Genomic DNA, 14,758 nt, shown 5'->3' with positions numbered 1-14,758 from the left:
CCGCCCACTGCCAGCCCCGCCCACTGCCAGCCCCGCCCACTGCCAGCACCACGGCCAGAGGGGCAGGACACGCACACGAGGAAAGAGAAGTCGTAACCCCTGGAAAGGAGGAGGTGAGATTATCAGAGACCCTGTACGGTGGGTAAAGAGCTGGCATGTGAAGGAGACAGGCCCCTACACACAAGCAGGGAGAAGAGCTTTTGCAGAAAAGGAGATCCGGGTGGCGCAGACGCACGGGACAGCCTGGGAGAGGCGGACAGGACACCACACCCTGGGACGCCCAGGAAGGCTGCTCCGTACACACTGCAGATCAGCTAGAGCGGAAAGATGGCACTTTCCAAATTAACCTACAGTTTCAGTGAATTCCAACTCGACCAAAAACCAAAAAGCTGGATTTAGTTTTGTTAAGAGTCAGATCGGCTAATTCGAACATTCATATGGAAAATGCACAGGCGAGCACATCCAGAAACGTCATTAATAAGAATGAGGACAAGAGATCAGAATTAAAACGTTTCCAGGGCAGGGTGCCTAGCTGGCTCAGTCAGGAGGCCACGGGGGTGGGCATGTGACTCTTGATCTCAGGGTGGTTGAGTTCAAGCCCCACACTGGGTGTAGGATTACTAAAAATAAATACGCCTTAAAAAAAATAGTTGGATCCAAATTTTAAAAAAAGTCTCCAGAACGATGCGTCACAGTGCAGGGGCCCCTGTGCTACCAGGGGCCATGGCAGCAAGCAGCGTGGATGGCTGCACGACAGGGCAGGCCAGAGATACTTTTTTGTTGTTTTTTAAAATTTTTTTAATGTGTATTTATTTTTGAGAGATAGAGAGAGAGAGAGTGCACGTGCACATGAGAGGCGGAAGGGCAGAAAGAGAAGGAGACACAGAATCCGAAGCAGGCTCCAGGCTCTGAGCTGTCAGCACAGAGCCCGACGTGGGGCTCAAACTCACAGACCATGAGATCATGACCTGAGCCGAAGTGGGAGGCTTAACTGACTGAGCCACGCAGGCACCCCCACCAGCGGTACCTTTGAATGCAAGTCCCACGTGAGGCCCATGCACACGCAAGCATCTATATACGTGGGAGCAGTAACATGGCACGTCGGGGACAGAGCGACAGCTAATGAGTTGGCTTTGCTTCTTACCCCAAAATAAGACACAGATGATCAAAGATTCAAAGGGGAAAAAAACGAAGTCATGACAGTACTAGAACCGAGGAAAAGAATTTTTAAAAATCATACTGAGAGGTGGGCCTTTCTAACAATGACTTTTTTCCCTTATAAGAGTCTGAGGGACTAAAGCTCTGGGACTTGATGAAGGAAAAAACGTGTGCAATCTGGCAGTCATGGGCTAGTTAATTCCCAGAACTCACTAAAATCACCGAGTTGAAGATAGCGGCAGACAACCTGGGCCACTGAGACTGCCCGTGAGGATGGAGGCCAGCACAGAGGCCCCAGCTCCTCCCGACCCGTGGCACTGAGCACCAGGCAAGAGAGCAGCAGCCTGGAGCTGGCACAACATGCAAGGCGGGCACCAGGGGCTAGGGGTGTGGGCGCTCCAGCATCCAGAACTCAAGCGCCCCCATCCTTGGAGAAGGGCACCCATACCCCACGTGCAGTTCTCCCCAAGGCACATGCCAGCTACCAGCTACGCAGAGAGGTGCAAGGAGCACCTGCCAAGAAAATCAAAGCTAAGCGGAGAATTTAGCAGTGTGAGGGCGATGGCGTTGAGCTGAGACCCTGGAAGGGCTGTGCCCTAGGAGTGAGGCAAACCACAAACAGACTCACCTCAACTGAATACGGGCCTCCTGCCCATCCTCTGTCTGCTGGAAGGCAGCATCTTTCAGAATCTCTACCAGTTCTCAAACAGAAACTACCAAGCACACCAGAAGACAGGACCAAGTGACAGAAAACCAAGAGGCTGCAAAGGATCAATATAAATAACACTGACAACTTAAAACAGTAACGGTATCTTGTGATGTTTAAAATGTATATGTAATTAAAATACACATAAAAAAGAAGTTTTAAAACTAAAATACACAAAAACAACAGCACCAAAGGCTAAAGGAAGGTAAACCGAGGCAAAATATCATGGGATACTTGTCTTATCCGGGAAATGGTAAAAATAATTTATAGCCAACTCTAAGATCCATATTAAACTGCCTTGTATAACCATTAGAACAGAGATGTGCAACTCCAGCTAAGAGAAAAATAAAAAGGTGAATACTTAAGGGGCACCTGGGTGGCTCAGTCGGTTAATTGTCCGACTTTGGCTCAGGTCATGATCTCGTGGTTCAGGGGTTTGGCCCCGCATCGGGCTCTGTGCTGACAGCTCAGAGCCTGGAGCCTGCTCTGGATTCTGTGTTTCCCTCTCTCTCTGCCCCTCCCCTGCTCACACTCCATCTCTCTCTCAAAAAAATAAACATTAAAAAATTAAAAAAAAAAAAAAAAGACGAATACTTAAAATGCCTGACTTATCCAAAAGTCAGCAAGAAAGAAACAAACAAAAAAAGAACAGATGGGACAAATAAAAAACAAAGAGTAAGATGGAAGTTTTAATCCCCCCCAAATCAGTAATTATATTCCCTATAAAAAAATCTTGGGGTGCCTGAGTAGTTCAGTCAGTTAAGCATCCGACTTCGGCTCAGGTCATGATCTCATGGTTTGTAGGTTCGAGCCCTGCCTCAGGCTCTGTGCTGACAGCTTGGAGCCTGGCGCCTGCTTCGGATTCCGTGTCTCCCTTCCTCTCTGCCCCTCCCCTGCTCATACTCTGTCTCTCTCTGTCTCTCAAAGATAAATAAATGTTAAAAAAAAAAAAAAAATCTTACTCTTTTTTTTTTTTAATCTTAAATACTCTTATTAACAAACTGGATAAAAACAAAACACTACAAAAGCCAACTACATGCTGTTATCTAAGACATACCACAGATATAAAAAGCATAGAGAGATCAAAAAAGGATAGAAAACTATACTGTGTAAATATTAATCCAAAGCAAAGTCAAGTTAGTCACGCTATATCAGACAAGACCAACTTTAAGGACAGAAGCAGTCCCAAAGATAAAAAGAGACATTTCACAGGAAAAAGGGTTAGTTGGGTTTAAAAAAAAAAATGTTAAATGTTTGTTTATTTTTGAGAGCACAAACAGGGGAGGGGCAGAGACAGAGCGGGGACGGAGGATCCCAAGCGGGCTCTGCACTGACAGCAGAGAGCCCAATGCGGGGCTCGAACTCACGAACCTCGAGATCATGACCTGAGCTGAAGCTGGCTGCTCAACTGACTGAGCCACCCAGGCGCCCCAAAAAGGGTTAGTTTTAACAAGAAACAACCAGCCTAAAACGATATGCTCCTAATAACATAGCTTCAAGATAAAGAGCAAAGACTGATACACCTAAAAGGAGAAATAAACAAACCTACAATTACGGCCTGACTTGTCCTATCTTTCCCTTAACTGATACACAAGGTCAAAAAACGAGCAAGACCACGTAAGATCTGAAAATCGCAGTCAGTAAATGGTCTAACCACCCACAGGCCCTGAGCATCCACTGGAGAAGACCACGTGCTGGGACACAAAACAGGCCTCAGAAATGTCAAAGCGCTGAAATTCAAGTTCTTCAGCGTATGTTCTCCGACCGCAAGGGGATCGTGCTTGAAAACAGTAGCACAAAAGGTTACCAGGAACCCCAAAGGTCTGGAAATCTAAAGAGAAACCGTGGGCAAAGAAGACAGAACGAAAATGAGGAAACGCTGTGCCGTGAAGGGCGGTAGCGGTTCTTGCGTCTATGGTTTGCTGCAACCCCATCGAAACCCAACACGGCTGTGTGGAGGGGGCTGAAAACTGACACAGAGACAGCGGGGACCCCCTTGCAGAAGAACGAAGGAAGGAGCTCCCGCTGCCTGACGTGCAGACTCACTGTAAAGCCCCCACACTCGGAGCAGGGCCACGCCAGCACCAGGACAGCCGGACAGACCAGCCCCAGAGGCGTCCCCGGCAGTCCCCTGAGGGCACAGGTGACCGGTGATAGCAGGGCCACCTCAGTGGCGGGGACAGAGGGTGCAATCAGCTAGAAGCCCTCACCCTACCTCCCCATCCGTTCCAGACAGAGTGTGCGTCTGAATGTGAATGATAAAAGCTTCCAGAGTCTAACACGGGAGGCTATCCGTAGGACCCTGCAGTGAGCACACGTTTCTAAAACAGCACATAAAAAGCACCCAGCAAAAGAAGGGTGACAAACTGAAGTACACTAAAATTAAGAACAGCTGGGGGTGCCTGGGTGGCTCGGTCGGTTAAGCGTCCGACTTCGGCTCAGGTCATGATCTCACGGTTCGTGAGTTCGAGCCCCGCGTTGGGCTCTGTGCCGACAGCTCAGAGCCTGGAGCCTGCTTCGGATTCTGTGTCTCCCTCTCTCTCTGCTCCTCCCCCCGCTCATGCTCTGTCTCTCTCTGTCTCAAAAATTAAAAAAATAAATGTTAAAAAAAAAAAATAGAAAAAAATTAAGAACAGCTGTTGGTCAAAAGGTATCATGAAGAAAGTGAAAAGGTTGCCAAGAGCGAAAACATCTGCAGTAGGTATTTCTGAAAAAAGATTTAGATCCGGAATCTTCTAAGAACTTCCACAAAATCATTAAGAGAAAGACAGCACGCCTGGGTGGCTCAGTCGGTTAAGCATCCAACCTCGGCTCAGGTCATGATCTCACGGTTCGTGAGCTCGAGCCCCGCTTCCGGCTCTGCACTCTCTCTCCCTCTCTCTCTGCCCTTCATGGGATTCTCTCTCTCTCTCTCCCCCTATGTCCCTTGTGCCACTTTCTTTTTCTCTCTAAAATAAATAAACTAAATTAAATTTTTAAAATTAAAAAAAAAAACTGTTTATAAAAAGAAAGACCAACAACCCACTAGCTGAAACGGGACAAGACGTGAAAGGCAGTCACAGAGGCTCCCACGGCGGACATGCCCATGTGAGGGGGCTCCACACCACTAGTCATCTGGGAACTGCAAATTTGTTTTTTAACTTTTTTGATGTTTATTTATTTTTGAGAGAGAGAGAGAGAGACAGAATGCGAGTGGGTTGGGGCAGAGAGAGAGGGAGGCACAGAATCCGAAGCAGGCTCCAGGTTCCGAGCTGTCAGCACAGAGCCCGACGCGGGGCTCGAACTCACAAACTGTGAGATCGTGACCTGAGCCAAAGTTGGTCGCTCAACTGACTGAGCCACGCAGACGCCCCATGGGAACTGCAAATTAAAACCCACACAAGGTGCCACCGCACAGCCCTCGGAAGGACTAGCATCTGTGACCAGGACAGCAGATGCAGAAGCAACTGGAATTCTAATGTGGGGCCAGAAGACCACTTTTGGAAAACTGGCAGAAGTTTGGCAAAAGCTGCCGAAGCCGGGGGGACGTAAGCCCGGGACCCGCTACCCCTGCCTCAGTGAATCACCGACGTGCTGCACGCACATCACAGAAGAGTCTCGTGGAGGGTCCCACCGTCTGCCCTGGGGGAACCATGCGATGTCACGCAGCAAGAAGAGGCAAGCTGCCCGACCCCGCGGCGACACAGCTGGCCACAGATGTGACGCTTGGGTAAGGAGGCCAGACGTACACAAACACGCATTGTTAGACTCCATTTACCCCAACTCGAAGACACGCAAAGTTTTTCCAAGAGGTCAGAAGACAGACGAGCAGTAACCTTTGGAGGGGAAAGACTGTGAGGCACCCCAGGGAGCCTTCGAGTGCTGGAATGTTCTAAACCTGCCACGGACGGTGGCTCTGTGGCTGGGTTCACTTAGCAAGGGGTCAGGCTGTGCGCAGAGAATTAGGGGCTCTGCTGTATGCATAGTACATGGTACTCCTGAAACAGTCACCAAACCACACCGGAGGGGAAGAACTCAGCAAGCCCCTACCAGGTGGCAAGAGGCAAGTCTATCCCTGTGCCCAGCAAGAGGCAAGTCTATCCCAGCACTCGGGCACACACACAGTCGTCACAGTTGTCTCCACGTGGCAGAGGGCACCCCATCACGCGGTCCAGGGAGACAGTGGGGGCGCCGCGGCGGGGGGGGTGGGGAGGGGGGAGCTGGGGGAGGGGTGCGAAGCGTGCAGCACACACGCACTCACGGAAGCGCCACTCACCGTCCAGACACACGGTCGCACAAAAGCACTCCGGTATCCGGCGCTCGGCTGAGGAAGCTGGTGCGACACACACACCTGGCCCCCGGGAACCTCCCCACGTCCGCATGGCAGCGGTGTGGCCTGACCCTGTGCCTCCTGCGCCATCCGGACCAAGGACCTCGCCTCCTGAGAAGCCCTCGTGGGACAGCACGACCCCCCGCCTCGCCCCGAGCCCAGACCCAGCCCGTGGGGCCGAGCCACACTCACCTGGGAGGAAAGGGCGTTCTTGTGGATTTTCTTATGGATCAGAGCCGGACAAATGAAGCAGATGAGGCTTCCCATCGTGGCGCCCGTGAGGCCCAGGATCGTCTCCACTGGGAACAGGAAGCAACAGGGAGGGGTGAGGGCCAGCGGCTCCGGCAAGGGACCGAATGAAAGCTCTCGGCAGGCCCAGGCGAGCAAGCCCCTTGCCACGCACGCCTCCAGAACACGAGTGGGAGCGGAGGCACCCCTCCCGTGCCCACAGCCACACTGAAGGGGACGCCGTCCGAGGCTACAGGGGGGCACGGCGTGGGGCCAGCGGCCCCAGGAGAACCAGAGGCCAAGAGGCCACGCCTTCCCGGCCGTGGAGTCTCAGGCTAGCTCCATGCTGCCTGCACCTCAGTTCCTGGCCAGTGAAACGGGGCCAACGCGGCTCCCTCCCTCGACCGCGTGGGCCTTGGCGAGGCAGGGGCGGGCGTCTCTCCGTAGGGTCCGGCCCAAAGCGAGCCCCGAGAGCACCGCCCTGGTTCCTCCCAGAGCACGTGGGCGTCCAGCAAGGGCTTCTCGGATGGCTCATCTTAAATCACCACCCCCTCCACCTCGCTCGGCGAGAGACGGAGCAGGACGGGTCCTCGGACGTGTGTGGAAGCCAGGACGCGTGGAGGGCGGACGCCTGGCCGGTTACCTGGGGGGAGCGCACGCAGGCCCCGCCGGGTATCCGATGGCAGGAAGCTCTGTGTGTCCGGGAGAACGCGTTTGAGAGCTCAGACCCCGCTCAGGTCCTCCCTCGGTGATGTGTCATCAAAACCGGGAGTCAAGAGCACAGAGCTGCCGTAGCCCCTCGTTTCCACAAACCGGGCCTGCGTCCCCGCACCTCCATCTCCACCCAGGGCTCAACTGCTCAGGTTTCTGCGTGTGCTTGTGGTTCCCTGAAGCTGAGACGTTCGTCCCACGCTTTTCTTGGGGTGCCAAAGATTCACTGAGTGTCTAGACTGTTCTAGGACACCAGGGAGGGTGGCAGGAGACTCTGGGATGTGTCCTGGTTGAATGAGACTCCAGGCAGGGACGGCTCCGGGGTCCCTACGCGTAACACAGGGACGCAGGAGGACGGGGGACAGGCAGAGAGCCGGCAAGAGATCGGGCCCCGGAGCAGCCTCCCCCCAACACTCACCGTTTGGGATCATGATTCCACCGACCATGGTTCCAAACACGACAGAGAGGGTGAGCGCTTTAAACCGCAGAGGGGGCATGTACCCCCCAGCGGTAAAGGTGCCATCTTTCTGCTGGGTGAAAGAAAACAAAAACAAAGGTTTCGAAGTGACTGATCTCCTCCCCGCGCTCCAGCCAGGACGCCCTCAAAGGGCCCTTCCTTGTGTCGCCGACGGGCGAGGGCGAGGATGAGGCCGCCAGCCGCGCTCCAGACGCGGCCCAGCCCGGCTCGGCAACGTGACTGGGAACCGGAAACCCAAACCGGCGAGACGCCAGGAAGGCACAGGCTGCACCTCACGTCCGGCGGGGAAGGGAAACTGGAGAACTCCGTTTCTCGACACGTGAGCGGCAAATCCTTCCGTCTTCCTTTAGAGCAACCCGCGGGAGAGACGGAGAACAGCACCGCGTGGTGGCCGCACGGACACCAGAGCCCAGCCCCAGCCCCGCGCACACCGGCTGATGGCTTCAGAGCGCAGCGGGAGCCCCGGGGCGCCCACTCCCGGCACACCCTCGTGCCACCCGGTGCCACCCACTGTCCCTTCCAGGCGCTGGACACGCAGCCCGAGAGGAAGGAAAGGACGCCGCGCAGTGTAACCAAGGCCCGCGCACCAGAGCAGCGCTGGGCACACAGGAGGGGCCGACCGCGGTTCCTGCTCGTGGGCTGGGAAACACCTCTCCGGGGGAGCCTCAGAACCTTCCATAACCAGAAGTTCAAAGCACCCGATTTCCAGAATAGACCTTGACGCAGGCGGCTTTCTTAGGACGGCCGCAGCCCGACTTTCTGAGCGGCTTAGGAGGACGGCTCGCATCTGGTCTGGCGAGGGGGGGTGTTAGGGCTACCCCTCTGGACCCGAGAACTCCTGCCTAGAAACCTCCCCGGGACTCCAAGATGAGGGGGGGAAGGGGAAGCTCCATGTGCGGAGGAGGTCGGGACAGAGTCACCCCCGAGAGGTCACGCGTGAACGCCCCGCAACGACCGGAGCACCCACAAGAGCTGGGACCCAGAGCAAGGGCGGGGAGGTGTTCGCGGTTTCCACGGAGACACGCACTCGCAGACGGGAGCGCACTCAGGGAAGGACTCTAAAGAGACACACGCTTGCCACGTCATCTGTGGGAGGACGGAGAGACACAGATGAAGTCTCTTTCTTCATTTTTGAAAGTTTTATTTTTTATTTTAGAGAGAGAATATGCGAGTGGGGGGGGGCAGAGGGAGAGAGAGAACCTTTTTAATTATTTATTTGTCTTTATTTTTGGTGGGGGGGGGGGGGCGTGAGCACAAGCCAGTGAGGAGGAGAAAGAGAATCTCAAACAGGGTCTGTGCTCAGCATGGAGCCCAACGTGGGGCTCGATCCCACGACCCCGGGATACTGACCTGAACCGAAATCAAGAGTGGGATGCTCGACCGACTGAGCCACCCAGCCACCTGAGTTTTTTCCCTTGATTTACCATTTCCTCTACTGCCACCATGGATTTTACTTCTTAAACGATAAAAATTGGGGTGCCTGGCTGGCTTAGCCGGTCAAGTGTCCGACTTTGGCTCAGGTCATGATCTCACTGCTCGTGGATTCGAGCCCCGCGACAGGCTCTGTGCCGACAGCTCGGAGCCTGGAGCCTGCTTCGGATTCTGTGTCTCCCCCTCTCTCTGCTCCTCTCCCGCTCGCGCTCTGTCTCTCTCTCAAAATAAACGTTAAAAAAAATAATGTAAACGATAAAAATGCATTAAATACAGAGGCACAAATGCCGCTCATACACTAAGCGGGTGTTGGCAACAGACCGTGAAAGATGGACTCGAGCAACTCACCGTGCAGAGGTGGGGCGGGGAGCCGACCCAGCCACCACCCCCAAGGGACAAAGTGCGACGTCGTGCCATGCCTGGTGCCCAGGTACCTGAACGACGGGGGGTGAGGGGGACAAACCGGAGGTGGAAGGACTGCCAGTCCTTCAGGACTCAGCCTCTGCCACGAGGTGCTGTCTCTGGTGGCACCACCGGTGGGGGCGGGGGGTTGGGGGGGTGGCCGCCTCGAGCGCATGCCAACCACGTGGACAGCAGGCCCCACTCTAGCTCTTCTGGAGGCCCCGGCAGCCCGCCCTCCCCAATCTGGCTACTGGACCCCCCGTCTCCCGGAGTTCAAGACCCCAAACTCCCCACCTGCTCTGCGGCCTCGGCAGTTCACGCGGAACTTGTGCGGCCACCAGGAGTCCTGGCTGACACCGCAGACCGGACTCAAGGACCTCAGGCCAGAGTCACAAGACACGGCCACGGAAAGAAGCTGCGAAAGAAGCTGCGAGGCTGTGGGCTCCCGAGGACGGGGACTCCCACAACTTGGGGCACGAACTGTGACACAGAACTTCTGTTTTTGACTGGGCAACACAGAGCCGAGAGAAACTTCCAGTTCCAACCCATGCACGGGAAAACGTCTCATAAAGGGCTAAGCAGGGCCCTGAGTGCACACATGAAAGTGAACGAAACTCAGCCTCTTCTGGAAGCTTCTGTCAAACTGCTGAAACTTTAAGTTCCACCAGCATGGAGAGCACCGGGCGCCGACCCCAGTGCCGACCTGGCCATCGTCACAAAGTGCCTCTTCCACGTTCCCACACATTCCACAGCTTCAAGGGCCCAGTTTCCTGCTGCATCGCTGTTTTGGGGATGACAGCAGGGGGCTGTACAGTCACGGGAGCAGGCCTTCGCTGCCCAGACACTCTCCACGCGCCCCACGTGAACAGACCCCTTCGTTCCAGCTCTTCTCTCCAAAGTTGGCTTAAAAAAGTAATAGTAATAATAATCTCAAGGTGCCTGGTCGCTCAGTCGTTTGAGCGTCCAACTTCGGCTCAGGTCATGATCTCCCGGTTCGTGGGTTTGAGCCCCACATCAGGCTCTGTGCTGATAGCCTGGAGCCCGGAGCCTGCTTCAGATTCTGTGTCTCCCTCTCTCTCTGCTCCTACCCCACTCACGCTCTCTCTCAAAAATGAATAAACATTTGGGGCGCCTGGGTGGCTCAGTCGGTTAAGTGTCTGACTTTGGCTCAGGTCATGATCTCGTGGTTTGTGGGTTTAAGCCCCGCATCGGGCTTTCTGCTGTCAGCACAGAGCCTGCTTTGGATCCTCTGTTCCCCGCTCTCTCTGCCCTTGCCCTGCTTGTGCTGTCTCTCTCAAAGTAAGTAAACCTAAAAATTGGTTTTTTTAATTAAAAAAAAAAAAAAAAAAAAGAATAAACATTAAAGAAATTCCAAGGTGCCTAGTGGCTCAGTTAGTTGAGTGCTGACTCTTGATTTCAGCTCAGGTCACGATCTCACAGTTCGCAGGATGGAGCCCCGGTCGGGCTCGGTGCTCACAGCACACGCCTGCATAGGATTCTCTCTCCCGCTCTCTCTGCCCCTCTCCTGTGCACGCGTGTGCCTCTCTCTCAAAATAAACATATAAAATATATAAAAATTATTTTTTAATTAAGGTAAGTCCCTATAAAAGATTTCACTTTAATCAAAGCTTTTCCATTTTTTTAATTTAATTTTTTTTGAGAGAGAGAAAGAGCACGCGCATGTGCAAATACATGAGCTGGGGGGGGAGGGAGAGAGAGAGAGAGAGAGAGGGAGGGAGGGAGGGAGGGAATCTCTAGCAGGTTCCACGCTCAGCATGGAGCCCAATGCAGGGCTCGATCCCATGACCTGGGATCATGGCCCAAGCTGAAATCAAGGGTCAGACGCTCAACCACCTGAACCACCCGGGTGTCCCAAAGCTTTTCCATTTTTAACTAGGAAAAGCTCCCCCTACCACCACCTAGAAAAGAAAAGACCGAGCAAAAGCCAACAAAAGAGAACACGATTCAGATCAGGAAAGTATTTCCCTGGCCAAGTGCGGTCCGAAGGGCCTCGAGAGCCTTACCTGCTGCTCGAAGAGCAGTGTGTTCAAGGCCTGTCGGCACGGCAGGATCATCATGGGGAAGCCCACGGCCACCGACATCATGAAGCCCACGCGCATCATCTCCGTCACCAGGTTGGAGGGAAAGTGCATCAGCACGTTGCCCGCGGTGGCCTCGGTGAAGCTCACGTAGCCGAAGAAGCCCACCTGTGGAAGGACAGCGGCGGAGGGCGGGAGGTGGGGCCGTGCTCCCCACCCCCGGAGGCGGCCACAGAACCCTGCACAAGCAGCTCCGGCAAGCCCATGGCGCACGTCGGACTCTGGCTCGCAAACCGCCCCCCCGCCCCGCGACCGGAAGGCTCAATTCTGCCGAGGCTCCGGGAGCTTCCCGCGGGGACAGCAGGCACCGGGGAAGCGGAGCCGCCCCAGCGGAAGGAAGCCTCCGGACGCCCCGCAGGCCCCGCACGGCGGCCGGTCTTCATCTGGTGCAAAACCGAAACCCGGGAGCCGTGGGGCACACCGTGCTCGCCCGAGGACGGACACAGCGGCCGCCACGTGGACGACAATCTGTGTGGACCATCTGCAGAAACCGACACGACGCAGAAGCCGCGAGGCTCGGGGAAACAAGCTGGGATCTCGGCACAGCCATGATTTTGTGTGCGATGCGAAAACCAGAACAAATGGGAACACTAAGAAGTCTGGAAAAAAATCTACCGAAATGTCAACTGTAACGGCACCTGGGGGCTGGAATCGGAGGTTATTTTCTTCCTCCGCGATTTTACACTTTCTAGTTTCTATTAACAGACATGCCCCCTTCCACAGCTGACTGGCAAAGGTCTCGGAGAAGTCGAAGGAGCCTCCCAGCCAGTGCAACCTGGGAACGGTCCCAACGCCCAAACGCCCCCCGGAACAGGAGCGACGGCAGCGCCGCCCAGGGCAGAGCGGCCTTGCGGGTGGCCGTGGAGCCGAGCTGAGGGGGTCTGTCCCGTGGCCACCGGGCACTGGGTGGGAAAGGAACAAAGGGCCAGGCTGGTGGCGGGTGGGGGGGACGGGGGGATGGGGGGGAAGGGGCCAAGAGCCAAGTCCGTTCCTGACGCGGGAGACAGGAGAGGGCGCGAAAGGGCTCCTACCGTGACGTAGAAGGTGGTGACCACGTTGAGGGAGGAGGCGAATATAGAGCTCATGGTTTTCACCGACGGCTCGTCCAGGCTGTCGTAGGTGGGCAGAACCTGGCTGTATAAACGCAAGCCACTTCAACAAGCAGATTCCAGAGAGATACGCCCCATGGCTCCCTAGTTCCCAGGTCCACGGTCGAGTCTCCAGCACCTTCCAACCACACCCACCACCACAGTAAGTCGGGGCCACGGCTGACCACGGTTTGGACGGCGGACTGCAGCCACTTGCACCCGGAGCGCCCCCCACCCCCCCAAACGAGCTCTCTGTAAACATTTCACAAGTGCCACAGGATGAAAGGCCATCTGTCCCGCTGGAGCAGGAGTGTGGCCCCCGTGCGGAGTGCTGGGCTGCGCTGGAGAGCACGCGCCCGCAGGAGAAACAGGAAGCAGATCAGGGCACTGCCGTCAAAAGAACAGAAAGTTAAACAAACATAAGCGGGGCCGGTCCAAGGGCCAGGAGTGCAGAGCTGCTGGGTGTGAGGGGGACTCGTCCGGGCTCCGTGCGAACAGAGAGTCACGGAGGGAAGCAGGTGGGGAGAGGCGGGGGGGACAGGGAGGTCTGTGTGTGGCCCCAGGAGGGGAGGCTGCAGGGCGGGGAGGGGGGGGGGGGGGGCGGCGTCCAGACAAGGCAGCAGGGATGGAACTGTCCTGGGGGTGAATGACGGAGAGGCGGCCACCCTCCATCCCATGCACTGTGGCGTAAGGATGGGGGCAAGGGGGCCACGGCCAGCGGTCACGAATGCAGGATGCCAGCTGGCAGGGGTGCGTCAGGACACAGAAGATCGTCGTCAATGAATGGACAAGCAGAACGGTCAGTGGAGCCAACCCCCCAAACCACCTTCAAGAAAGCGAGAGGAATCGTCACCGAAAAGCCAGCGGAAACCAGTGAGAAGGCCCGGCTGGAGTGCACTGTCCCGTCAGGGCACCCACGGTGGGCAGGGGCACGCTGTACGGCCGCCTTCCCCTCCGCCCGGCTGCACGTGCCGTGCAGCCCACCCACACGGCAGAGGACACGCGGGGGCCACCACACAAACGTCTCGGCACCGAGCAGCTCCCGGGCCGGGGCGGGGTCCACACGGGCGAGTGCCGACTCGGGGGAGCGGGGTCAGACCCCCGGACAGGGACCTCCCTCCCACGGCCCCCGGCACACACCAGGAGCTGCAGGGACTGTGCGGAGGGGCTTGTGCCCGGCACGTGGGCACGAGCAGGTGTGGGAAGGCCAAGGCGGTGGCCCCTTCTGATCCCGCCTGTGCCCCAGAAGCCCCTGGCAGTGGGAGCCACAGACACCCACGGCGCCCCACCTCGGCCCTCCGCAGAGCGCCGAGACCGCCCGCCCCGCCAAGCGGCCTCCACCGGCTCCGGGCCTCTCTGTGCTCAGTGTTCTCTCGGCTGCTTCTCCGGACCCCGGAGCCTAGTGGTGCGGCACCAGGTACTCGTTACTATGAAGTCAGACCAGAAAGGGCCAGACAGCAAGGGCCAAGCAGAGACCTGGCCCGTCCCTGCAAGAAGGAGACCAGTCACACAGGAAGGGCCTGGTGGTCCCCTAGCGGTCACCTGGCAATGGCGGGCAGGGGCCCCCGTCCTGCACGCGCTCTGGTGCACAGATGCAGTGAGAGGGGAGAGCTCTATCTCTGCCCTTGGCAGACGCACGTGTTGTTAAGGATGGGGACGTCGGCAGATTGGTCACGCCGAGCTCTCAAAGCGCCATGGACCCCCCCCCCGCCCCCCAACAGCCGCTCACTACGGAGAATGTGGGCGTATCTACAGGCCGCCGCCCTCTGCAAGCAGCAGAACAAGATGGGGGCCCACCACCCTTCCAGAACCTACAATCTGACCTAAGAACCAAACCCAAAGGATGTGCGCTGGCTGCTACGTGGCCATCACCAAAAAGCCCAACCACGGGTTTATTTTTTAAAAAGCAAACTCACAGACAAAAAGGACAACTGGTAACTAGGTACGCGGTAAGAGAACGTAACTTCTGTCACCGATTATAATGGGGACATTAAACAGCAAGCGTGGAGCACGTTCTGGTGGGAAACCGAGCTGCCAAGAGAGACAGCAAGCGGGAAGTGACGATTTGGATCCCGCATGTGGTGTAAACACAGCAGCACGAGCAAATTTATCTGCCACGTTAGTTTACGATTGGCACAATACATGCCC

At 56.1% G+C, this 14,758-nt stretch overlaps 1 protein-coding gene across 2 annotated transcripts in view; it reads right to left on the bottom strand.

Annotated features, from left to right (window-relative positions):
• Nucleotides 1-14,758, bottom strand: part of SLC38A10 (solute carrier family 38 member 10) — a 46,381-nt gene that overhangs the window by 18,166 nt on the left and 13,457 nt on the right. For both annotated transcript variants that reach the window (XM_049635515.1, XM_049635516.1), the window contains exons 7-10: nucleotides 12,554-12,656; nucleotides 11,448-11,630; nucleotides 7,531-7,642; nucleotides 6,366-6,472 (exon numbers count right to left, since the gene is read on the bottom strand). In XM_049635515.1, coding sequence (XP_049491472.1) covers nucleotides 6,366-6,472; nucleotides 7,531-7,642; nucleotides 11,448-11,630; nucleotides 12,554-12,656 — 505 coding nt within the window. The remainder of the gene's footprint in view (nucleotides 1-6,365; nucleotides 6,473-7,530; nucleotides 7,643-11,447; nucleotides 11,631-12,553; nucleotides 12,657-14,758) is intronic.

This window comes from Panthera uncia, chromosome E1 (assembly GCF_023721935.1).
Source record: "Panthera uncia isolate 11264 chromosome E1, Puncia_PCG_1.0, whole genome shotgun sequence".
Taxonomy (NCBI): Eukaryota; Metazoa; Chordata; class Mammalia; order Carnivora; family Felidae; genus Panthera; species Panthera uncia.
This window is presented reverse-complemented; position numbering and strand designations above follow the sequence as displayed.